The sequence below is a fragment of the Micrasema longulum genome, unplaced genomic scaffold, assembly GCF_059751315.1.
Source record: "Micrasema longulum isolate JH-2025_06_02 unplaced genomic scaffold, ASM5975131v1 h1tg001693l, whole genome shotgun sequence".
Classification (NCBI taxonomy): Eukaryota; Metazoa; Arthropoda; class Insecta; order Trichoptera; family Brachycentridae; genus Micrasema; species Micrasema longulum.
The window spans coordinates 242,706-269,850 of record NW_028278871.1 but is presented as its reverse complement, the minus strand read 5'-3'; the positions used below and the strand labels follow the sequence as shown (position 1 = coordinate 269,850).

At 35.6% G+C, this 27,145-nt stretch overlaps 2 protein-coding genes across 2 annotated transcripts; one reads left to right on the top strand and one right to left on the bottom strand.

Moving 5' to 3' along the window:
• Positions 1-7,320: 7,320 nt before the first annotated feature.
• Positions 7,321-17,809, bottom strand: LOC148274307 (uncharacterized). Its single transcript, XM_088237327.1, has 3 exons — positions 17,696-17,809; positions 11,345-11,899; positions 7,321-10,690 (listed from the first exon to the last, which is right to left on the bottom strand). Exons 2-3 carry the CDS (start codon positions 11,850-11,852, stop codon positions 8,547-8,549), a joined length of 2,652 nt encoding a protein of 883 aa, XP_088093453.1. The 5' UTR covers positions 11,853-11,899; positions 17,696-17,809; the 3' UTR covers positions 7,321-8,546.
• Positions 17,810-19,386: 1,577 nt separating this feature from the next.
• Positions 19,387-26,305, top strand: LOC148274306 (uncharacterized). Its single transcript, XM_088237326.1, has 3 exons — positions 19,387-19,523; positions 22,677-23,513; positions 24,963-26,305. Exons 2-3 carry the CDS (start codon positions 22,724-22,726, stop codon positions 25,748-25,750), a joined length of 1,578 nt encoding a protein of 525 aa, XP_088093452.1. The 5' UTR covers positions 19,387-19,523; positions 22,677-22,723; the 3' UTR covers positions 25,751-26,305.
• The last annotated feature ends 840 nt before the right edge of the window (positions 26,306-27,145 follow it).

Sequence of the window (27,145 nt, the reverse complement as noted above, 5' to 3'; positions counted from 1 at the left end):
GTGTAACATTCACCATTCTGCCCACAGTTCTTCATCTCTGTTGTAATATGTTAATGTTAACAGCTCCCCGGGGAGTTGAATCCAGTCCTTGTGTACTAAAATTTGGACAAACTCAAAATATTGTTGATAAATCCACCTGGTCCATGAAGAAGTATAGAAATTGAAAAAATTAAAAGTTTTCAGGCGTTGCCTAGTCTATAGGCGAAATAATTCAATCAGATAAATCTTACCCGCATAAAGGTTTCAGCTCTTTAACTTTACAAACATCAACAGAATTGAAGGAATATAGATGTTGATCGAATCAAAAAATAAGTAATTTGATGTTGTTCATGAAAAAAGTATAAATGTCTCATTTTTTGGTTAATAATTGTGTTAAACACACTATAACAGGCCTGTTTTTGCATTTTTTATATCAATTTTCGGAAACAGAGTTTCATGATTGCATGAAATCGATTTGATCAGTGATCAGTAACTCCCCATCACTAATGAAATGAGTTTAACAGCTGTCATTCTAATCAAGCTATATTTTAAGGACTATAGGGAGGCCTTCCAGCCAGTCTGCAAGCATTTGGACATACTCAAATATTGTTGTACCAAGTATTTTTAAATTCATGACTTATATGTAAATATAAATTTTGTTATTATTATTTAAAATAATGAAATCAATAATTGACAGCCCTGCTTTACTTGAACTAATTCAAATTCGAATACCTCGTCAGTGCACTAGAAGTAGAGAATTATTTTATTGTAACAATTCTCGTACCAACTTCAAAATGCATTCACCTATATCCAGAATACATGGGTATGGAAATAAGTTCGAAAAAATATTTGATATTTTTAATACAAACTCTGTAAATGCATTAAAATGTAATCTCACTCATTATTTTTTAGAAAATTAATGAATTTATTTAAATATATATTTTTATAAATTTAACTTTGTTTTTTGGATACATATTTTTGTTTATTTCTTTATATATAAATCGTTCATTTGTGGATTCATTGCCAAATTCCAACCAACTGATAGGTAATATAAAGGTGTTATTAAAATAAGCTTTCACATTGATCCAAAAACCGTATTATTTATAAAATCTTATTGTAGCATTATTTTTCTTTTTCATTATAACCTAGCTAAATACTAGTCGCTTTATGTTTATGTTAAATTATTCTCAATTTTAATTTGCTATATTTATATTTAGAACATAAGGTTTTCTCACTTCATTTTGCTATCTTTGATTTGTCATCTTATATTTGTATGTTTTTAAAAAAAAGTTTAGTTTTAATTATTTAGTTGAATTATAAAGTTATATTTCATATTGTATATTACATAATGAATTGTTCACTGCTGTGATTATTTCTGTAAAACTTTTTATTGTAAAAGGTTCTTTGAACCAAATAAATAAATAAGTTATTACATCATAACTATGGTAAAGGTGGCAAGTGGGTTTTGCATGTCGGTTTAATCGGTGTCCTGACAAAACCGGTAGACACAGAAAAGTCGGTAAGTGCTTATATACAAACATTCAATAACATTTGGTAAAATGTTTGACGACATTTTTGTTTCCAATTTCCACAGCACTAACTTCCTCATTAATAATTGCTTTGAATATACATAAATTACAATGAACTTTCACCGAGGACTTACGCTAATTAATGATAGACAATACAGGTATCGTCATGACCTTAGAACAACGACGCATGTGATTTACTTCAACTTTACACGAGATTGCTTTAAATTGTTTTGGACACGTTTTTGAACACAGCAAGCTGCTGCAAACATCAAGATGAGCACAGAAGTGCATCATTTGATACTTGGGTTTGTTCTATACATAGGCACACCACATACATAGTTATCAGGCAGACTCCTCGGACATCAGTATTCACTTTCATCTTGCAAACAATAACAAAGTAAAATAAATAAAACAGCTTTGTTTTTAACCACTAATTTTTATTTTTCACCGACCGGTTTCAAAGCAAACAAGCTTCTTTGTCAAGGTTTACGTAACTAATGAATTGATTCCTTTTTTATTTTTATCGTGTTCACTAAATACTACACGTGGACCCAATAAATCAAGTCGTTTTTTCCTTACACGGGTGGTAATTTGATATCATTATTTTCGAAGTAAGCCAGGAGAGGACTAAAAGAAATATTGTTTATTTGGTTATTAATTATTGTTTTCTTATTATGAATCGCTTTTTAAAGTTGTCTAATTTTAATATTTTATTTTCAACATGAAGTACTTTTAATCCAGTGTCTTTATTGAAGTTACGATGATTAGTTAGTGCTTCAAATATAAACTTTATAATAATATAGTACTTTATTGTTTACTTTTGTAAGTTTTTGTTTTTTTATTTATGTTTTTTTATTTAAATCATTGTCATAGACTATCAAATTATTTCAAACTTAAAATTCATAAAAATGGTTTAGAATCCCAACCGTCAATGCGCTTTGTAACTATGTGTTTGGATATTGTAAAGCCCTTGAGGTGATTTTCACAAAAATGGCGCTATACAAATTATCCACAATAATAATAATAATAATAGGTTTACAGCCAGACGTAGCAGTCAGCCATAGAAAAGTGAAACGTAGATAAAAGCAGTTTTATGAAATGAGTGAATAATCAAATCTACACAACAGTTGGAATGTTTTTTACTTTGAAGACGATAAACAATGCATACTTTATTTACATTTAAGTCAATATTGAAATGTCACCATCTAAATATTTAAGATGTTCCTTTATCCTTCTTTCCTTCCCACCCCCTCGCCCCTCTTCATAGTAGTGTTAATTTTTATATTTTTTATTTTGTTAATCCTTGTTTTTGATTTTGTATAAAATCGTAAGATTCAATATGTCCATGTACAAGCAAATGTCGATTTACGCCAATTTACAATTACGCCGGTTGGTGCGGCCGACACCAGAGGACAGTAGGCGCCGCGATTCTAAATAGCAGACACACTTTTACACGTTGTTTTATTCTATTACCGTGTACGCGAGCAGCCTATTGTGTGTGTGAAATTGTTTTCAAGTTAGTGTTCGTTTTGTTTTTTGTCAACACAGACGCCCAAGTTTTTGCATGACGCGTATGATCTATTTATTTCGACCACTACCTATGCTAAAGCCATCTACAGGAAAAAGACGGAAGTTGTACACCTAACATATTTGTTTTCAAGCCTGGTATAGCCTTTTCAAGATCAAATATTTAAAAAAGTCAATGTCGCATTTTTCTCACATTCGTCGCTGTTCTATAATCACAATGGCATATATATGTCTCACAAAGTACTTACACATATCGTAAAATTTTCAATTATCTTAAATATTGCACTTTCAATATAATTCAAATGAAGAAGTTTAATGTTACCTGCGTCCTTTTGCATTCCTTCAGGACATGCTGGAGACCAACAATTTGCAATTTAGAAGGGATGGGTTCGGACTGACCCGTTTGTGCAGGCTAACAAAAGGTCGCATCGAGAACTCGGCCACTTTAGACTGTCTGTTTTCATGTTCCGGGTGGATATCTCCAACAGCGTCAGCAGACTGTTTTACCTCCCGGCCTCCGGGACCGACCTGCTTCCGGTCAGCAGTCAGGCAGCTGAACATTTTCACTTCGGAGGAGATCGACACCTTTCACATCAGTGAAACTATTTTTACTCTCGCTATTGAAGTTTCTACATCATTTTCTATAGAATCCAATATCACATTTAATGCAATTCTATCAGCAGCTCAATCACAAAAAACTATCGACGTGCTTAAAAACATGCTAAGCATTTGAGCGATCACAATGAACAATAATGAACATGCTTAAGTTATCGCGGTCGTAAGTCAATGCGTGTATAATCTCTAAGTCAACGCTCGTGTCGGTTTTTGTTTTCCTCATAAATACAGTTCATTGGCGAAAAATCGGCGTATACTATAAAAAAGAATACAATATATACCAACAAAAACAACAACAAACCATCACGCCATTTCCCCGTAAGGGTAGGCAGAGAGGATATAACGCCACATCACTCTATCTTTATTTATTTATTCATTCAAAATTACACTAGTTTAAATATTAATAAACTTATTAAGGCATTTAAGGCTTTGTCCGTGTCAAGCCAAGCCCTTTGCATACAGGTCTCGCTTCCTCTACATTCATATATTTTCTCATGCACGCACGCCGATTATTACGACTTTTGACATGTCCATCAAGCATTTGTTGGATTTGGTCATGCCATGTCTTTCTCCGTCTTCCTCTATTTCTGCATCCATTAACATTCGCATTGTAAATATTCTTAGCCGTTCTTTCGCTGTCCATTCGTTCTACATGTCCAAACCAGCGCAGAGCTCCTTTCTTGATTTTGTCGATAATGCTCGTCAATAGTAAGGAGTATCTAATACAAAAAAGTGAAAATTAAATTACAAACAATTTCGATGGCGACTGCTTTTCTTGACATTTGTCTTGCCAATCGCCGGCTAAATGCAATAAATAGCATGAATAAAGGGCATTCATTTTCAATCAGCATTCAAATATGTGATTGCGCAGCAGGATTATACGTCGCAAAATGTAAATATTTTGACATTTTATATTAGGTGTTCACGGATGTTCCATTGTGATCGCGAATACGATAACAACCATGGTGACAAATTGTTATCACGTCGCTTTTTAGCACGTCGATAGTTATTTGTGATTGAGCTACTGGCCTGATATGTTATCCTAATATAACGTCTGAAACGTTTTGTCTTATTTATAATGTTATTTTGGTACAATAAAAATTTATTTGAATTTTTAAAACGTAGGACTACGTAAGGCTTGCGTTGACAGCACCCTAAAGCAGCTAAATTTGACTAAAGTAATTTGCGAAAATTTGTGAGAGGCGTACGCTAAGAATACCCTGGACAGCCAGACGCACCAAAGCCCCCATTCTTTAGGAACTGAAGCTGACTGACAGACTCTCGACATACCTCAGAAGAGTTCTCCATTCTGTTTTGGTCGCCTCGCAAGGAGAGAAGAAGATTGCTCGGAGAAGAGGACGGAAGGGTCTCCCACGAGCCGGCCTGACCAGATGAAAACTGCATCAGGTTCTTCCTTTGTGACAGCTTCTGGAAATGCGGGCTGCCGATACAAGCGGAGGATTGCAGTTTGGAGAGTGCGACATGGTGGTCATGATCCTGTCACGAGGGGTCGACTTGGAAGAAGAATCTGTCGACAATGTTTTGATTTCGTCCAAATTTTTGTAGACGACAGGATTCAACCCCCTGGGGATTTCTGCGGTTCGAATAAAAATTGTTAAATATTTTCAGGCGTTGCCTAGCATGCGTGTGAAATGATTCATTATTAGATGAATCTCACCCGTGTCAATAAAGGTTTCAGCTCTTTGACTTCACAAAAATCAACAGACAGAAGAATTGAAGGAATAAAAATGTTCAAACATGGGCAGAATGGTGAATGTTATACTGTGCGTAAAGTGGCCACTTAAACCAGTCAATGACAGGGCATTAGCCCTGTAAATGGCTAGAATTATTTTAAATAGTGAATGATATAAATTCAAATATAAATTGTATGGAATATATTAATATACAGGTGTCACATCCAAAACCACGATGATCAGTATAGACTAGCATATTAAAAAAAATATTTAGAACAAAGAATTTTTTTTTAAATAAAATATTTAAAAAACAAATGGTCGCTTACTTCTGCAGGGGAGAAGTGAGGGGAGCTCGGTTGTTGGGGTATCAGGCTCCCCCTTCCCCCCTCGTTTCTATCCTGCAGAAGTAAGCAACCATGTGCTCTTTTTGATATTTTATTTTTTTAAATTTTTTTTGTTCCAAAAAATTATTTTAATGTGCCAATATGTCTTCTTGCTCATACTGATCATCGTGGTTTTGGATGTGACAGGGTTTAATGAACACCCTGTATAGCTCAAAAGTTCACATTTTTCACCCACAGAACTGTTTTCTTCGTCCGACTGGACACGTGATAAAAAATAAGTGAACATTAAACTTCCCCATTTGGTCGTTTTATACAGTTGTCCGCCGGCCGATTTGACACTTTCAATCGCGCTGTCTCTGGTTAAGCAGAGGCATATGATAAATTGCAGTGGCAGTCACTTTGATGACATAAACTGACTCCCAAGATCGCTTGATCTCACCCTGAGCGATTTTTTCTAACAATACTACCTTAAATCTCGCGTGTACGCTAATTTTCCTTCAACAGCAAGTGCCCTACGGGAAAATATCCGATGTGAGATTGCAGCTCTCTGCGAGCGAGTTTTAGCCAATATGAGATCTCGATCGCGAGAGTATTTGCAACAAATTGTAGAACATCTGGGTGATTAAAAATAAATAAATAACATTTAAAATGTCAAATCTGCCGGTGGACACTTGTATTAGTTGACTGACTACATATAATATTGCATTTAACATTAAAAATTCTAAAGACAAGAAGTACACGGCTTAGTTAAGACTCAACATTATATAAATTTAAGTAATAAAATGAAAGATTTTTTGGCTATTTTATACATAAATTACATAAAAAAGAATTGGAATGACAAAATCAGCAATCAGCAGTCGAAGATATGGAAAAATCGGTTTACACTGTGAAGGATAAAATCCCATCCTAGTCTTTTTTTAACGGCATCATAGCTTTCAACGATTTCCTAATGCTAGAGATGGCCGGTGGACCATCGCCTAAACTGAGGATGCTAACACCCCGATACTTAAGGACCCGGGCTCGCAAGAGGAGATTTAGCAATAGACATGAAAACTCTCGCCTTCCATTCAGTAGCCTGGTTCTTTAAAGACAAGAATTAATTTACGGGGACTGCAGAGACGCCAGGAGCTCGTTTGGCACACTACTAAGAAAATCCAAGACGCTTAAGTCATTAAAACGCCTAATGTTACATTTATAAAGCTGCTGACCAGACTATTTATGTGACTGTCGAGCCTCTGCTGATGGTATACTGAACACGCTGAGTTTCCTAGTCCTTGTAGATACTCCAGCAATTCATACTTCTTGGCAAATCCTTGGGCATTTGCTACCATCATTGTCGAATAGGATGGATATTCATTTGGGTGCTTGCTTTTTTTTTTAACGGATTGGTGGGCATGCATACAGAATTCAGATATACTGAATGAATTAGATCTGTTTGTCCTGGTGAGACTTCGATCACGATCTTCAACAAAGGCAATATGGAGATATCGATGTACTTCATGACAGTGGGATTCCTCTTAGGAAAGCAATTTCCAAATTGTAATGTAAGTTAATTATAGATGATTATTTTTCCTATTAAATTGATCTATTTTGTAAGGTGTTGATGATTAATTCGATGCATTTTCTGTAATGTTTTTGATATTGTTGTTAAAATAATCTTCTACGCAGTCTCAATTCTGGGATTGGTTTGCAGCAAAGTCCCGCATCTTGCCCTCCACTGTGCTATATTCTCCGCAGCCCTCTTCAGATCAACGTATGGGCAGCAGTTCAAGTCCTTGCACTCTGTGGTTCGTGCCCTCAGCCATTCCTCTATTAGAGATCCTCATGGCGCATAATGTGGTTGACCCATTGGGCTCGCCTCTCTGATATGGTTTTAATTAGGTGCCTCCCGTCTTCGGTTCTACTGAGAACCTCGTCATGAGCTGGTCTCTCCAGGAAATTCCTAATATTCTCCTGTAGCATCAGTAAGGTACCATGTTTCACAGCCGTACACCAATCTGCTCCATACGTCTTGGCAAGTTGCTTTCGGATCTTTAGGACTTTGTTGTTGTTGACTTGAAAATTTTTGATTTCTTGTTAAACACAAGCCTCGCTTGATGTATGCGGATGTCGACATTTCTTTTTAATCTACCATCCCAGGTGATCCTTCTTCCAAGGTACACAAACTCTTTCACGGTTTTCAGTGTTGCTCCTAATTAATTTTCTGCTCGTTACGGCCCGCAGTCATAACATTAGTTTTGATTCTCTTAAATGAAATGAAGTCACTCACGATACCTTATTTCGGAAGCATATTTACATATTTCAATTTTGGAGTGACTCGCTGTACTCCAAAATAGTCTGTAGGTTCACACTGGTTTAATTATCAACTTAATCATAAAAAAATATGTAGGAGTAACTGTAAAAATATTATGCAAAATGACACTCACAATGGTCAATAATTTGTCTATTTAGGACCTCACTGTAATTAATAACTTTGTAAAAACAATTAATCAAACTAATAATAATATTGCGAGTTGAAATATTCTTCCAATCGCATTCTACAAATACTCAGGCTAGATGCAAAAATTTAACCATTCCTAAAGCCTACCTATATTTAAAAAAATAACTGGGTCATTTGAAAACATTAAGAAATAGAAGTCAATTTTCCCTTGCATAAGCTATAAACAAATTACTTTTACCCTTATCCAAATAAAATGATGCAAAGGGCACTATATTGGTACATTACTTGCAGCACATTTGAAAAAATGATAAATATTATGCTTCTGATAGTGCGAGTAAACAATTTTACAATATAATATTCTAGTTTTGAATAAGAACCAATCTCATACATGATTATCCATAAAATACATATTTGTATCCTAGCTGTCGAATGGTTCCCTTATGTCGTGAGATAACATGTGGGATTTTAAATTAGTTTTTTGCGAACACTTGAATCCACACATCAAACACGAAAACGGTTTCTCTCCCGTATGAGTTAATATGTGCGATTTTAAATTAACTTTTTGTGAACATTTATATTCACACTCTGAACACGAGAACGGTTTTTCTCCCGTATGAGTTAATATGTGTGATTTCAAGTTCGCTTTTTGCGAAGATCTGTAATCGCACTCTGTGCACGCAAAAGGTTTCATGCCCGTATGAGTGAACATGTGTAAATTCAAGCTCGATTTCTGAGAACATCTAAACGTACATACTGTACAAGAAAATGGTTTCAAACCCGTGTGAGTCAACAAATGCGATTTTAAGTTTACTTTTTGCGAACATTTAAATTCGCACAGTGGGCAGGAAAACGGCTTTTCACCTGTGTGAATTAAAATGTGCGATTTCAAATTCGCTTTCTGCGCGCATTTATAATCACATTCCGGGCACGCGAAAGGTTTATTTCCAGTATGTGTAAACATATGTAAATTTAGACTCGATTTCTGAGAACACCTAAATTCGCAAACTGGGCAAGAAAACGGCTTCTCACCCGTGTGAGTTAGAATGTGGGATTTTAAGTTCGCTTTCTGCGCGCATTTAAAACTGCATTCTGAACACGCGAATGGTTTTTCACCGGTGTGAGTCAGTTGGTGAGAGTTCAAACTTGACTTCTGCGAACATCTGAACTCACACAGTGAGCAAGAAAACGGTTTCTCACCCGTATGAGTAAGCATATGCGACTTTAAATTTACTTTCTGAGAACATTGGAATGGACACTCTAAACATGAGTATGATTTATTTCCAGTGTGAGATTCCATATGCGATTTAAGATTCGTAAGTCTCTTACATTTATATTCGCACTCAGAGCACGAAAACGGATTTTCACCAGTGTGCGTTAGAATGTGTAATTTCAAGTTTGCTTTCTGCGAACATTTGAATTCACACATTGTGCACCAAAACGGTTTCTCTCCCGAATGAGTCAAAGCGTGTGATTTTAAATTAGCTTTATGAGAACATCTAAAATCGCACTCTGGGCACGAGTACGGTTTCACACCAGAGTGAGTGAGAATATGCGATTTTAAATTTCCCTTTTGTGAACATTTAAAATCACATTCTGAGCAGGAAAAGGGTTTTTCTCCCGTATGAGTCATGCTGTGTGACTTCAAACTCGATTTCTGCGAGCACCTAAAATCACACAATGTGCACGAGAACGGCTTCTCACCGGTGTGAGTTAGAATATGAGATTTTAAATTTGCTTTCTGTGAACATCTGTATTCGCACTCTGAGCACGCAAAAGGTTTCTCTCCAGAATGCATATCCATGTGTAAATTTATCATTGTTTGTCTCTTACACGTATATGGACATTCGGAGCAAGAAAACGGATTTTCACCCGTGTGAATTAGCATGTGAAATTTAAGATTCGACTTCTGAGAACATTTGAATGGACATTCTGTGCACGAATAAGGTTTCTCTTTAGTATGAGTGAGTAAATGCGATCTTAAGTTCGCTTTTTGGGAACATTTGAAACTGCATTCTGAGCACGAGAAAGGTTTTTCACCAGTGTGAGTAAATAAATGCAATTTTAAATTCGCTTTTTGCGAACACCTATATTCGCAGTCTGAACACGCGAATGGCTTCTCCCCGGTGTGAGTTAACAAGTGAGATTTTAAATTAGCTTTTTGTGAACATTTGTATGGGCACACAACGCAAGAAAACGGCTTCTCGCCGGTGTGAGTAAACATGTGCGAGTTTAAACTAGCTTTTTGTGAACATTTAAATTGGCACTGTGGACACGAAAATGGTTTCTCACCAGTATGAGTTAACATGTGAGATTTTAGATTCGCCTTCTGCGCACATTTGTATTGACAGTATGTACACGCGAACGGTTTCACTTTTGAGTGAGTATTTAAATGTGTTTTTAAATTAGCCTTTTTTGAACATTTAAACTTGCACTCAGAGCACGAGAAGAGGTTGGCTTCAGGATCAAAAAACAAAGCTGAACTCAAATTTATTTCCTGTGAATATCTGCTGAAGGACGAATTTGTTTCTGAATTTCCCAATACTCCCCTATTCATTTGCAAATCTGAAAAAAAAAACGAATAGAAGCATATTAATTTAATTCGAAAGACGTATGTTTCGAGACTATTTCAATTTATACCACAAATTTAGCACTAATCGATAGTTCGAATTGATGGGAAACTCACAGAATAGAGACGTATCACTTTTTTAAAAACATTTTTTAAATAATAAGGGTCGATGAAATACTGTCAATTAAAATAAATAATTTTTTTGCTACTTTGGCTACGCCCCTAATACGTCACAATTCATGTTTTTATTCAACTTTGTTCCTGACCATTCAATTTTTTTTAGAACAATCTTATTAATTATACCCGACTCAGATTTACACTTTCGTCTGATTTCATCATTCGTAACCCTGTCATACATTGATTTCCCACAAATTCATCAAAGAGATTGTATTTCAATTGCATTCACTCGGCTTTCATCATTCCTCTGCCAGTTCCATGTTTCACTTCCGTACACAAGTGTTGAGACTAAAACTCCGTTGCGCACTGCCAGTTTAGCTTCGATTGACATTTTTTTTGTATCATCGTCCATTAAAGCTCCAAATAGACAAGTCATTTATCAAAATCATTATAATATTATTTGAATGCATCACGACTGAACGACGCGATATAAACGCAAACATGTATTTTGAAATGTGCTAAAAAAAACAAACCTGGGGCAAAGCGTGCATTGCGGAAGGATCCTATACAATCTTGTTTGATGTCCGGATAAGAAATGTCTATTCCAGGCAATGTATAAATACGTTTATCGAACTGAAGTTCAAAACTCGCTACCGGTTCCGTCTTCACAGAAGCAATAATGGGCCCATCACTCATGGAAGGGTAACTTCCGTGGGTTGTACCACCAGTTTCTGGGTCCACTTTAATTGCACCAAAACGCGGAGTCCAGCTTTGAGTTTCACATCTTAAATCGTAAGTCCCAGGTTCAGCCTTTACGGTAGCAACACCTGGCTCCTCGCTTCTGTAGGGAGATGACGTCCCTTCTCCATTATGGAGTATTTCTTCATCTGCATCATTAGCCTCCGGTTCAACTTTGATAGCAATTTGTTCCTCGTTTCTATCAACCCACGGTATTGCTTCTTCATTGTGAAAATCTCTTTCTGCGTCGCCAGTCCCCGGTTCAACCTTAATTTTAGCTAACGTGAAGTCCATTGGTTCCATCTTCGAATCTCCTAGAGTTAGGCCATTATTATCTGAAGACGAATTTCCTGCAAATGTACGAATTGTTAAAAACATCAATTGAATTTAAAAAAGCCCTTCAGATACCCCAGCGTCAAGTTGTTTGAGAAATTCGAGATCTTAGATATAAGGCAATTTAAATCTCTAGAATAATAATGTTTGTGAAAGCCAATTATTCTACCAAATCCCAAAAGGAACACTCCCACACTACCAGAAGTCAAACTAGAGGATGGGTACCATGTTTGTGGTAGACCCCATGGTCTACCACAAACTTTGAATTCGGGCAAAGAAGTTTTAGGTTTCTGGGCCCCAAAATATTCAATATGTTACCCGAACATTGCAAAATCGTGACCTGGATTCAATTAAATAAATTTGTAAAAAAATGGTTACTGGATTTGGGTGGAGAAATCAGAAAATTTACTCAAAAACATTCTAAAAAAATAAATGGTATAATTAAATATTGTATAACTGTATAATAAATTAACTAGTAGGTAGTCATGTTATTGTTTATTTTTCCATAAAAATGTCTGCCTTAAAACAGGTTGTACCTAGTTAGGCAGACTAGACATAACCCAGAGAAATCTGTGGGGTTCATAGTCCATAGTCGATGACACACACGTGTTAAATTAGTTCACCTGAAGTAGACTAATGACCAACGATGCAATGTCGTCATTTTCTATCGAATCCAATACATTCGTAGAATGCAACTCTTATAATATTGGACGTTAAACCGGGAGCATTGTTCTGAAGTACATTCACATTATCTCATGAAGAAATGAACTACAAAAGAACGTCATATATAAAGAAACCACAGGACGCAACGCCAGTCAGTCAGTCCAACAAGATCAGTGATGTTCCACTGATCTATTACCTAAGTATGTAGGTAGCAGATAAAGAAATTGTATTTTTTTGTTAATAAACCATTATTATTATAAATAATAATAAGGAGAACACAATTGCTAATGTTGTCTTATTCCAGCTCCGTAAACAGCCTCGACCGCGCAGGACAGAGTGTTGGGACATTACGAAAATTCAGCCGTAAATAAAAATGAACTTCCAGCAATAATTTTCACAAAACAAACAAACTTGAATCCTTAGGGGGTGATTTTTGTGTTCGTGGAATGAGGCAGAAAGAGACCGACCTTTTTTCTTTTTCTACCTGTCATCCCTTTTTTATTTTTAAATAAGTTTAAAAATGCGATTGTAGCGGTCCTAATATTTTTGTCGTGCGACGTCAGATAAACTTTCGGCAAAGGTTTTTGAATTACAAACAGCACGTATGGCGTTTTGACGTCAAACTTGTACGCAACGTTTATGAGAATCGCCGTTGGCGGTCATAACGCGTGACGTCAAAATGACGTGATGCCAAATTGTGAGCCGTTTTGTATGTGCTCATTAAACCAGAAACTTATAATTGAAAACTTGTTTTGAATACATTGATAGTTATAAAATTAGAATCATAAAAATCCGCTCTAAATATACATTATATTTTTGACGTTATTCTCGACGTGTGGTTGTGTTCAGCCGTTCGATCACAATCGCGGCAACAAGTCATCAAACACACAGTAGTTTTTTTGAATGTTGAATATTGAGGTACGTGCGGTAATTGAATTTTCAACATAACATAACTAGGCGGGTGCCACCGTTTTGCAGTAACAACTCACGCACAGTATATAATTGTAATGCCGTATTAAGCCGACTTCATGAACTCGGCAATAGTTGTTCCCACATATCGGATATATTTAATGTGGGGTATTGTTCTTATAGAACAAACCTTATAAACTTTTTCAAAGATGAGCAGTAATCATATTTAAGGTAGTTACTTCATATGATTTTCTGTTTTTTTTTTTTTTTTTTTTTTATATATATTTTTATTATAAACCTTATTATGTTTAAAATTTGATTTACTTTTTATATTAATTTTTAAAGTTCTCGTATACTTTTTATTTCAAACTTTTGTTTTATTTAAACTTTTTTTTTTTTTTTTTTTAAACATTATGTTATATAATTTTTATTATTTATTTTTAGGCTTGATTATTGTTCCTTAGTTTTGAGTGCAAATATGTAGTTTAAAAAATATCAAACCTTATATGTTTATATTATAAATTTGTAAAAGGCAATTATGCCGTGTATGTTAATAAAATAAAATAAAATAATATAAAATAACATTTTAAATGAAATTGGAGCGGTTTGCGGTGGCACTTGTCCCGGTCAAACAACGGTGTATAAGTGGAACCGGTTATTTCAGGAATATTTCAGCGAATTGGCGATGAACGAAAGTAAGTCAAAAGTGATAGTATTTGAAAGGGATAGTGAGGTTACTGACTGCATAATAAATGTAAACAACGAATGTCTCGAACAAGTAGAAGAATTTGTGTATCTTGGAAGTGTGTTTTCAAAAGATGGAAGAGTAGAAAAAGATGTTGAAAGGAGAGTAAATGCGGGCAACAAAATGAACGGAGCACTAAGCACAGTAATTGCTAATAAAGAATATGTCAATCGAAGCTAAACTGGCAGTGCACAACGGAGTTTTATGTGTGGAAGTGAAACATGGAACTGGCAGAGGAAGGATGAAAGCCGAGTGAACGCGGTTGAAATGCGATCTCTTAGACGAATGTGTGGGAAATCAATGTATGACAGGGTTACGAATGATGAAATCAGGCGAGAGTATAAATCTGAGTCAAGTATAATTGATAAGATTAAGAACGAATGGACGACGAAAGAATGGTAAAACAAGTATATATGGCGAAATTGAACGGTAACGTGAGACGAGAACGACCGAGGAAGACGTGGCATGATCAAATAAACCAAAACCTTAAGTCTGGTCATGTCAAAAACAGACAGAACCGAAGGGCATGTATGAATGTAGAAGAAGCTAGGAATGTATGCATGGATAGACGTGTGTGGCGGTTCATTCTCTCTGCCTACCCCTACGGGAAAATGGCGTGATGGTAGTAGTAGTAGTGGTAGTAATATTAATAGTAAAAATAGTAAACAAAAAATCCCACAAAGGCATGGCCTGTTCGTGGGTATACAAGAAAATGTCAATGAATTTTTGCTCCCATAATAAATAGACAGTTATAATATTTTTGAGTAACATAAGAAAGAGAAAATAAAATATTCTGATAAAGATTATATGGTATAGCCGGCGGTTGGCAAGCCAAATGTCAAGAAAAGCCGTCGCCATAGTAATTGTATTTTTTTAAAAACTTTTTTGTATTAGATACTCTTTACTATTTGCAAATGTAGTATATTGTATCAGTTTTTATAGTAAACGCCGATTTTTCGCCAGTGAATTGTATTTATTTACGAGGAAAACAAAAAACAAACCGACACGAGCATTGACTTAGAGATCACACAGGCGTTGACTTATGACTGGTTCATAATAATGAAGAATTAATAATGGCTCAATAGCTCAAATGCTTAGCATATTTTTAAGCACGTCGATAGTTATTTGTGATTAAGCGACTGTTCCCAAATTTGAAGAAACAACTTCGTGGAAGGGATTTTGATACTGGTTTGGCCGTTTTTGATAATGTGTCAAAGCGTAAATAAATTCCTATGCCTGTCTCCTTTTATTTCGCCAAATTCAATTCTGTTCCTTTCACACCTATGGGAAGGTTTCAAAACCAAATTCAAAGCTATTATTTGTCACCTGGAGTCAGTGTCCGCTTTGAATTCGATAGAAGTACACGACAAATCGATTTTGGTACAAAACGCATAGCAAATTACACAGAATTAAGAATAGTCCAGGAGCGTAGAATCATATTTGAATACATCGGACTGTGTCCGAAAATCCCCCCACTTTGCCCCACTTCCACCGCGCGCATTCTTCAAGTCACCGCGTAATGTTGCACGATGGGATAAATATAATCATAACACAAATGTAAGGTAAAAAAATCGATCTGTTAATTTCTCTAAAATTTTATTGTGCACGCAGAAACAATGATTGATACACAACAGAGTAGATAAGTAAAGGGTCATTTAATAAGAGTAATTGAATTAATGAAATTTTAACTTAAAATATAAAACAAATTTTATCTGACATAAAACAGATTCTTTTAATATCATGTTAAATAATATTTTATGTTTTAAAGATAGTGTCGGTCAAATGTCCACCACGGCGTTGTTTAATACGAGGTCCAATTTTCATTAGTGAGTAGGGTAAAAAAATTTACTACCCTGGCAACACTAACGAAATGTCCATTTTGTTTTCTTCGACAATCTGACAGATGGAAAAATAATTTAATTTTTAAGTATTGCATTTGGTACTTACACATACATTTGCTAATTACACATAAAATATGATCGCATCCTGTTTTTTAAAGATCCCGGCAGTATTCCTACACTTTTAAACGACACAAACGGCATTGTTAAATTCAAATCGGGAATTGCGTACTGAGCGACGTCTACAATGAAACTAATGGGTCAAAACGTAAAACTACTCTTTTAAGAGTCGTTTAGTCGCCTTCTGTTTGATGCGCGTATGCGGTTTCTGGACTATTCTTAATTCTATGGCAAATTATAAAATATAATTAATAATAAATAAAAAAAATAATGTTATGACAAAGAAAACGACGCTACTAACAGTGTGGCGTTTTGCCGCAGTTTCCAGAGGAATAAGAAAAATCTTCAAAAAGGTCCGTCTATTCACTCCATTTCCTTATTCATCTATTTACGCTGTGACATTTACAAAAATTAATATACCCGCTGTCGTGAACCAGCCCACGCTTCGCAAGCTACCGATGAGTCACCCATGCAGCAGTCAATGACCATTTTACAAGCAAAGATAAAAATATTTTTTACGAAGCGTTAGAAAAATTTGTCCTAAGAAGAAAATTGGCTTATTCCGCGAATATAAAAATTACCTTTAGCAGTTCACAACGGAGTCCTGGTCCCGACCCTGGTGTATGGGAGCGAAGAGAAGACTCGGAAAAACAAGGATGAAAGTAGGCTGAATGCTGTCGAAATGCGATCTCTCATGCGAATGTGTGATAAACTATGCTCGATAGATTCACAAATGTTGAGATCCGTGCCTTATAGCTGAGACACGCATTATCTAAAAAATCAAGGAGCTCTGCGCTGGTTTGGACATGTAGAGCGAATGGACAGCGAAAGAACGGCTAAGAATATTTGCAATGCGAATGTTGATGGATGCAGAAATAGAGAAAGACCGAGAAAGACATGGGTGGCATGACCAAATCCAACAAATACTCGAAGATGGACATGTCAAAAGTCGGAATAATCGGCGCGCGTGCATGAGAAGATGTATGAATCTAGAGGAAGCGAGATCTGTATGCAAAGATAGAGTGATGTGGCGTTTTATCCTCTCTGCCTACCCTTACGGGGAAACGGCGTGATGGTTTGTTGTTATTGTTGTCGTAACAATGATTTTGACGTGTTCCCATTTTCATGTGAATACTCGATTTTAGAAGTCCTGTCCCTTCTCGATTCTCCATCTCTGTTGCAATACTTGTCGAGTTGATATTATATTGAGAGTATATTGATTCAGTTGGTTGACAACGTATTTTTAGATATTCCCGTTGTGTTCGTACGCCTTCATTATTGTTCAACAGGAATAATTACTTTCAATTATTTTGGTATTTCGCATGATTCACACGAATATTTGGCTAAACCTAAGAAAAGGCAGGGATATTAAGAACATACTTTTTTAAAGTAATTAACACCGCAATTTACGCTTTTGCACTGTGTGCATACTCAAATAGATACATTTAATATTTTAAAAGGCGGTTAATCATTTTTATTAGTAGATCTGCGATTGTCAAAGTAATATACATAAAATACTATAATTATCATATCGTTACCTTTGGACCATTTCTTTAGAAACAAAAATACTTTACAAACAGCAAAAACTGTCGTAATATCGACGAAACACTATTTTTTTCCACAAAAATACATCCACAGCGGGCTCATTTGACACATGACATTTGGAAGTAGCACATAGACAATAATTTAACCCAAAGACAATAAAAGTCGATTTAGTTCTTATTTAAATTTATCGCAACAGAGAGGAAAAACATTATTGAAAAGGGAATATGGAAGTCTAGGCATTTACAGGGCTTATGACCTATGATGGGCTGGATTAAGTAACCACTTTACACACTGTGTAACATTCACCATTCTCCCCATGTTTAAACATCCACATTTCCTCAACTTTTCTATCTGTTTATTTTTGTGAAGTAAAGGAGCTGAAACCTTTATCATGCGGGTGAGAGATTCATCCGGCTGAACCAAATCCATATTCCATATCCCATTCTCAATGATGTTTTCCCTCTCCGTTGCAATAAATTTAAATATGAATAACCCCCTAGAGAGGAAATCCAGCCAGTCTGCAAGCATTTGAATATACTCAAACATTGTTAAATTAACTACCTGGTAAAAGAAGTATAAAAAACTGGAAATTGTTTTCAGGAGTTGCGAAGTTGGTGATTTGGTTTAGCCGGATGAATATCATCCGCGTGATAAAGGCTTTTATATTCTTTTATCGAGGCTTTTAAGTTCCCACTGATGAAGGAAGGCTGCATTTATAAGGACCTTATTGAGGCAAATGACAGGGCGATATTAATTTCCGTATATTAGAAGGGCAGAGTTTGATCAAGCTGGACACCTTAACGTAAGTAGTTATGAAGAATTTCGGAACTCTGAGAGGGTTGGTAACCCTTTAGTTTTCGCACAAATTTGCAGTTTCTGAAGCTTTTGGAATGGGTAGTATGTTCCTAATAAATCATTTATGACACGGAAATGATATCAATCGGTTTGTGATCCCGTGGCCAGTGAAGCAAACTTATGAACCCAAAGACCAAGCTTTTAGTCCCACTTTGCCACAATTTGAGTCCCATTTTAAATAGTGAAATACTCACTGCTCGTTGAAAATGATCCCCAGAATAACTAAAATTACGAAAATATGTTTGCCGTGACATTCTGCAGTATTTTTGACCAAAAGGAATAATGTAAAAATACATTATTCCTTTTCAATCAACACAAAATTTGAAAACAATAAAATCCAAAAAAATTACGACGTTTTACGAAAGAAAAAAATCATTACATATTCATCGTCAGCCTCGTGGTTAAAAGTGGTCAGCGCGTCTGCTAACCATGCAAGAGGTCTTGGACTCAATGCCCGACATGGTTGACATAAAACATATATTTATTTAAAAGTGTTTTTTTTCACATTATAATATTTCATTATTCCATAATTGGCACCTGAAGCGTAAGGCTTCTTATCTTACCTTCATGTAATAAAAATTGATCATTCTCCGTGATTGGTGTACAAATACAGTGCCCTATGCACTATTAGGTGCCGAAAAGGTACGACGATTAGTGCTTACGTACACCTAAATTATTGTTTATGAATATTTTGGGCATTGCCAATCCTTCAAAAATGAGTCTATTGTCTATGACTACATTCTATTGTCTATCGGAGTACGCGTCAGCGTTACATAAAATGGCGTCCGATGGCATCCCTTAATCAAAATAAAAACGCCCTTCGGCCGTAGTAGAAATGTGTGTGTGGCTTCTGTAACAATAATTATTACAACCAAATGATTATAGATACTCTGGAAACGCTATGAAGTTGTCAATTTTGCTTTCATTATATCTCCCAGTTGATGCGTACACCTTTCTCCTAAATGGGTAAGTAAGAAAGTTGTGTTTTGTATATTATCAACATCTTTACGGTAAAACAAAACTCTTGACTTAAAAAATAATGGGAGTTAGTTATATTTTTGTCTTGCTTATTATGTACAAGGTTTATCTTTACTACAAAAGGTCACCGAGGTATAATCAAATAGAGATAACCGAGTTTCTCCAGGATATGCTTGGCTACCACAGTTTAGAGACTAGAAGGAATGTGTATTTGACTACACATTTGTATCGATTGTTGCGCGGTATGATCAGTAATTCTGAGATTATGATGAGCATTGGTTTGTATGTTCCTGATAATTACCTAAGACAGCGTCTACATAGTTTGTTTCATATTGCGATATGCAGGAGCACCCTGCCACCTGCCTGCTACCGCTATGCTGAACAACATCGCTCTGGATATTGATCTGTTCCATGTATCCGAAGGGGTTTTCCGGAGCAGGATTCTCCTACTACTTTGACACGAGTCTCTCATGTATTTTCTTTTTTATAATATGTACCTACGTATTGAATATATGTTTGTAATGTATATGTTATATTTAAATAAATAAATTGAATTGAATACTTCATGGAACGATTTTTTTGAAATTATGAACCGAAAAATGAGCGTTGTCGCGTGATCATTGCCGTGCAGAACGTGTAGCAGGGTAAAAAATATTGTCTTTGCCAGTTTCCTGTGAATTCAAAGCTGTATCGCGCCTTTTGTACGCTGCTTCACGTTTACTGAATTCAATGTATGCTCCGGAACTCCAGTTGAATGGAACATAAGACGGGTGTTTATTGCTACATCTAGTGTATTATTATTCTTAGAGGTTGGGGTCAGCGTTATGCTGTAAACTCTTGATGTTACTGTGAAGATCTGTAGTGACAGGTTCCCGTGAATACATATCGCCTTCAAAGCCCAGGTCTATAAAGAGCCTGGCTACGGTGTGGAAGGCGAAAGTTCTCATTTTGCTAAATCTCCCCCTTCTAGCAGGCTATTAGGTAGGGGGCGAGCTCTTTAACATCCTCAGGTTTACCCAGCGTTCCCCGAGGATGAGGCTCCTTTTATGATGGAAAGTATAACATTGACTCATCTGCACTGCAGAACCTGCATCTAGAAGTTAGGAAAAGTTCATTCTAGCGCGGTGTTTGTTCAATCTGCAGTGCCCTGGGCGGCTCTAGTGAGGATGAGCTCTCACTTGATGAGGCTGAGCTTCATTAGGTCGAATGTATTCCTTAGCGAGTGAATCTAGTGTATTCACATATATTAATGCAAAAGGTATTGGAAAAATATGTGCTGATGCTGCAGCCAATTCAATAAACATGACTGACGATCTCTACTAAATAAAAGATCTTTATAATAGTGGACTGTATAAATACTTATTTTAAAGCACAGTGCGCTTCGTAAAGAACAAAGACTTCGAAAAAAAACGAAATAGAGAGCGATTATAGCCCTTGTGCTATCTTTATATACTACGCTATTAGTATTCACCAAAGCAAAAATACTCTGGTGTGGCACTCACAAAAATCAATATGAATTTAAATAACTCCTGGGAATGTAATTCAACGTATTATACTTACAAAATACTTTGTGTTATATGGTTTACAAATAAATAAAAAATAAAAAATCAAGAACTTTATTAAAGAAATAACTTAACATATATGTTATTTCTAAATTATCTAACTATCGTTTGAGGATCTGGTGGGATAGTCCGCTGCGGCCTTGTTAAGAAAGTGCTCGGTATTTATTAATTGAAGAAGAAACCTCTGAAACCTTATTCGGGAGATGCCGGACAATAGTCAATAGACAGACATCAACAGACCTTCCGTTCAACTTAGTCAGAATAGGCAGAGTTCATCATTTTGTGTACTTGTATTTATTTCAACAATTGTTTGTTGTTGGCGATAAGATTTTTTAAGACCGAGTTAACAAAAAACCTTTTCTTTGCGTATGTTTTATTTTAACAATCCAACACAAGTATGCCTTTGTTGGAATTGTATTTAGTAATGTATAGAAAACTATAATTGGCCCATAATTTTGGTTTATTGTGAATATTGAATTTTTTTGTTGTGATCACTGTTGTTTTTTTAAAGAAATAAATAATATTTATAAAAATGCCGTAGGTATGTGCTATATAAGCTTAGAATATAATAAATTACATATATAGTTTAAAATGTATATTTGAAGCCCTAACTTTTTGGTTATTCATTATAATGTAATAAATATAAAAAACTTTGTTTTTGACCACTTATTTTTAATTTTTCTACCGACTGGTCTCAAAGCTACAAAATCTGAAATTTAAATTTAAAGTTCTTCACGTTGAAATTAAAATATTACAATTAGACAACTTGGAAATCATAGAAATTAAAAAAGCGATTCATAACAAGATAAAAATAATACAAAGCCAAATAAAAAAAATAAATCCTTAAGTCCACTCCTGTATAGTTTTAAAGATCGTATCCATCTTATTTCACAACTCTCATCTTAACAAGAACAGCACGACAAAAAGACTTGCTGTTTCGGGTTCATTATCTTTTATTCAAGTGTCAATCCATTCTTTCCTTTGATTCCGGTGGTCCTTGTTTTGAATCCCAATGTACCTCCTCCCTGACGGCGAGTTAAGAAAGCAACGCGAAAAAACACAACAACGAAAACCGTACCGCGATCGTGACCAGTGATTAGAATCAGCAACATACACGAAACGTTCAAAGTGACTTGTGCAAGCGATAACGGTGTTTTTCTGGACCAGTGCCAAAGGGAGGAAATCGTATGTCCTTACTGCTTTCATTCATTCCAGGATTGACACTCAAAACAATAACGTCAATTAGTTTACATTAAGTCAAACGTTCCCTGTTTTCTTCGAACACGCGTATCGCGAGAGGGCAGGCCTTGTTTACAGTCCCGAGGTCGAAGGTATCGAGTATCCAACACTTGGCGTATTAGCTCCATATGTTTCGATTTCATATTTATGAAGCACTTAAAATAAAATAGCATAAGATTCATGATTAAATTATACCTTAAAAATAAAGCTTGTGTAGCTTTAAAATCGTTCGTTGTTTTAAATTTATTTTACTAAAATAATTCATTATATTCTAAGCTCATTTAATTTGCAATAAACTGTGGTTACGCGATCATCAAGTTTATTTATATTCCCTTTTCAGGATGTTTAAACGAAAGTCCCAACTAATAACTGTCTAAAATTGATCAAATGGAGTTCGTGAATAATGAGGCGTCTGGTAAAGTGGAAGGTGATGTTCATCATACTGCTGGAGATGCTGCATGTCCGGATATTATGGAAGGGCCATGTGTTGCTACCGTAAAAGCTGAACCTGGAATCATCGATTCAAAAAGCGGTATTCTCCTTACTGGGGAAGAGGCAACATGTTCCGATAGTGGAAATGAGCCAATTTTAGCTAAAATTAAGCTTGAACCGCTGACTAATGATGTAAAATATGTCATTTTCCATCCTGGGGAGGAAGTATCACATCTAGACACAGAGCCAGTTGCTGCTCCCCTGGTGGCGGAGCCACGGACTGGCGAAAGAGATATTCTCAATACCAAAGAAGCGATATCATTTGTTGATGGAAACGTGGAGAAAGGCATTGCTGGTGTAAAGGCTGAACCGGGAATTTGTAATGTAAATAGAGGTATTATCCATACTGCGGAGAAGACATCAGATCTAGGCACAGAGCCAGTTATTGCTCTCCTGGTGGCGGAACCACGGACTGGCGAAGGAGGTATTCTCAATACCAAGGAAGCGGTACCATTTGTTGATGGAGGCGTGGAGCGAGGTATTGCTGGCGCAAAGGCTGAACCGGGACATTATGATGTAAATAGAGGTATTATTCATACTGGGGAAGGGGCTTCTTGCATCGACAGCAGTGAGCAGACAGGTGCTGCCATTGTGAAGGCTGAACCGTGGATCAGTACTGAGCAACATATTACAATAGATTATCCCGATGAAAAAGAATATAAGAAATCGTCTCAGATTACTAAAGGTAAATGAATGAAAATAGTGTTTTTTTCACAATGTTTTGAAGACTGAATTTCACCCCTAAAGAGTCATTTAGATTAAAAATGGAGATCTTATTCAAAATTTTTGCAATAGAGAGGGAAAACATTTTTGAGATGGGAATATAGAAGTCTAGACATTTACAGGGCTTATGACGTGTCATTAGCTGGTTTATTTTTAGCTGGCCATTTTGCGCACTGTGTACACAGACCGTTTTACTTATGTTTGTTTTTTCGATTATTTAATTCATATTGCCAAACATTCAATTATTTAAAAAATTCCGACTCGAAGGGCCAAAAAGGAATGTTTGGTCAGTTCAATGCCTTTCAGGCACTGAGCACTGATAAACAGCGGGATTTAGAGTTTAGTGGACTGTATGGAAATTGTTACTCACTTTTAAAGTTTTTCCGATTGTTTCTTATATGGAACACTTCCCTATTGCTGTAGCACGGATACCGGTATCGTGTAGATGTCAATGAACTGTATTATTTAGCTGTTTATATAACACTTTACTTTACCTTGTACGTAATATGCTGATGCAGTATATGATAAAGATTTATCAGAGGGACAACTTTAAACATGTGACTTGCTCACAGGACGGTAGAAGCACAAGAATTTTGAAAAAGGAAGGATTTGGAAAGGAACAGGATATTTACAGTCTTATATGTGTTGCCAGTATAGAAAATGTAAATTCAGTACGTATTATAATTCGTATAGAGTAGTATAATTCATTCGATTATTTTTATAAATATTCTAGACTTCCATATTTCCTAATCTAAGATGTTCTCCATCTCTGTTGTAATTTGTCAATATTTTTAATTATGTTAGTATTTAACCACTCACCAACTTTTTGTGTCTACCGGTTTCGAGACGTGCCCATCTCTTCGTCAGGACACTCACTACACCAACATGCAATTACTTAAATACAATTAACATTTAACAACAAGGTGTTTAATATTTTTAAAAACCTAAAATATAATATTCCCCTTATGAATAATCAACTCTTTTTAAATTTTTCAATACAGCCACTTGTTGATTTAAAATTAAACCAATCGTGTAACCTTCAACCTCTTAGCCCCTTTCCTTTATAATCTGTTCTCCACACATTATAAATAATATTATAAACCTAATTTTAGTGCATGTTTGGACATGGTGGTGTTTGCATCCCCTTTGCTTTGATGTAATTTATGTATTTTTCATAAATACTATGTATACTTACTACGGTGACGCGAAAAGTAACTGTGTATTTTAGTATTTGCATGTTGGTGTAGTGAGTGTCCTGACGACGAGACAGGTACGTCTCGAAACTGCTAGACATAAAACTCTAAGTAAGTGGTTAAATACTTATATTTACTAACATTAATTGTTTTTTAGTAAGAAACATGTACCTATCTATTAATTTCGATACAATGATGTTCTTTTTCTTTCTTTTTAGATCTTCAGAGAAGCGAAGAAGACCCTAAATATTCAGAAAATTGTGATACAAAATCATCCTGCGTTTCTAGTTCGTCGAATACCTCAAAATGTTCTCAAAAAGATCGTGCACACAACTTAACCAATACTGTAGAAAAGCCGTCTTCCTCAAAATTTAAATATCACAAAAATCCAGTCCAAATTTATACGAGCGAGAAACCCTTTTTATGCCCTGAATGTAAATACACGTGTTGCAGTAAAGGCCGATTGAATAGTCACATGCTCACTCACGGTGATAAACCTTTTTCGTGTTCAGAGTGTAAATATTCGTGTCTAAGGAAACGCGATTTAAAAACGCACATCCTCATTCATACTCGTGAAAAGCCCTTTTCATGTTCAGAGTGTAAATATACATGTTCTAGAATTTGGGATTTGAAAAGACACGTTCTGACTCACACTGGGGAGAAACCGTTTTCTTGTTTAGAGTGTGATTACAGTTGTATGCAAAAACGTTCATTTACGTTACACATGAAACTTCATACTGGCGATAAACCTTTTTCGTGCTCAGAATGTAAATATACATCTCTATGGAAAAATGATTTAAAAAGACACATCCTTACTCATACTGGTGAGAAACCTTTTTCGTGTACCGAGTGTAATTATACGTGTTTACAAATTGGTCATTTGAAAACGCACATTCTCACTCATACCGGCGAGAAACCCTTTTCATGTTCAGTGTGTAAATACGCTTGTTCCCAAAAAAGTAATTTGAAATCGCATATGAAAACTCATACTGGCGTGAAAGTTTAAAAAGTATAAATAAGAATTTGCGAGTTTTCATTACGCATAAAACAAACAAACTGTCACGCTGATTTTTGTAGGGGTAGGCAGAGAAAATAGAACGCCGTATGACTCTGCTTTTGCAAAGAGAACTCGCCTAATCTATATTCATACATCTCATGCACGCACGCAAATTATTCCGACTATTCGCATGTCCATCTTCAAGTATCTGTTGAATTTGGTCATGCCATGTCTTTGTCGGTCTTCCTCGTTTTTTGCAACCATCAACATTCGCTAATAATATTTTTTTAATAATTAAGATTGGATGCAACAGAGAGGGAAAACCTTTTTGAGAAGGGAATATTTTGTGAAGAGAAGAGAGAAAGAAAGTCTAGGCATTTTCATGGCTTATGACTTGTCATTGGCTGATGTAGGTGGCCTCTTTACACACTGTGTAACATTCACCATTCTGCCTATGTTTGAACACCCACATTTCCCTAACCCTTCCATCTGTTTATTTTTGTGAAGTAAAAGAGCAGAAACCTTTAAAAGTAAATAAATTATAAGTAATTTACCATATAAAAATGTATTTTAATACCTCTTGTTTCTTCCTTTCCCGTATTACGATTAAAAATTACCAAATAGTCTTTCAGTCTGTAATGAATATATTTTGCATGAATTTGGTTGAACGGCGGTGTCCGTCGTGTAGTGGCTTAGGACTGACGCACAGAAGGTTTTCTTTTTTTCAAATAAAGGTAAACGTCATTTTGCGCCGGTTCGATTTACGCCGATTTACAACTACGCCGGTTGGTGCCGTCGTGGGACTCCCCGGTTTGGCCGACACCAGACGAAAGTAGGCGCCGCGATTCTAATAGCAGACGTACTCTTACACGTTGTTTTATTCTTTTATCGTGCACGCGATCAGCCTATTGTGTGTGTGTAATTTTTTCCGAGTTAGTTTTCGTTTAGTTTCTAAGAAAAATAAAAAGGTATGATTAATTTTTATACTTTATTATTATTAAAATTAAAAGAATATTCTAATATTTGTAGTTCATGCTATGATTCTGCAAGAAAGGAAGCAATAATCAAAGCAAATGAAATTGAACGCATTTTCAAAAAAATGTGAGAATTTAATTTAGCACCGACGAACTGGTGAGTTAGTATTTATTATTAAAAATTCAATATTTATATCAAGAGATTATTTATTTTGTAAACGAATTTGAACTGTTTCTCGAGGTCTCGTGTTCGATTCCTGACGTGGTTGATATGAAATATTTATTTAAAAGGGCGTTTTCATACGAAAATATTTTATAGTCTCTCAACTGGCACCTGAAGAGTAAAACTGATCATCTTTATTGATTGATTTAATCATTTTATATACATATACAGTTTACGTACATATGTATAAGGGCGGGCATATTGCCT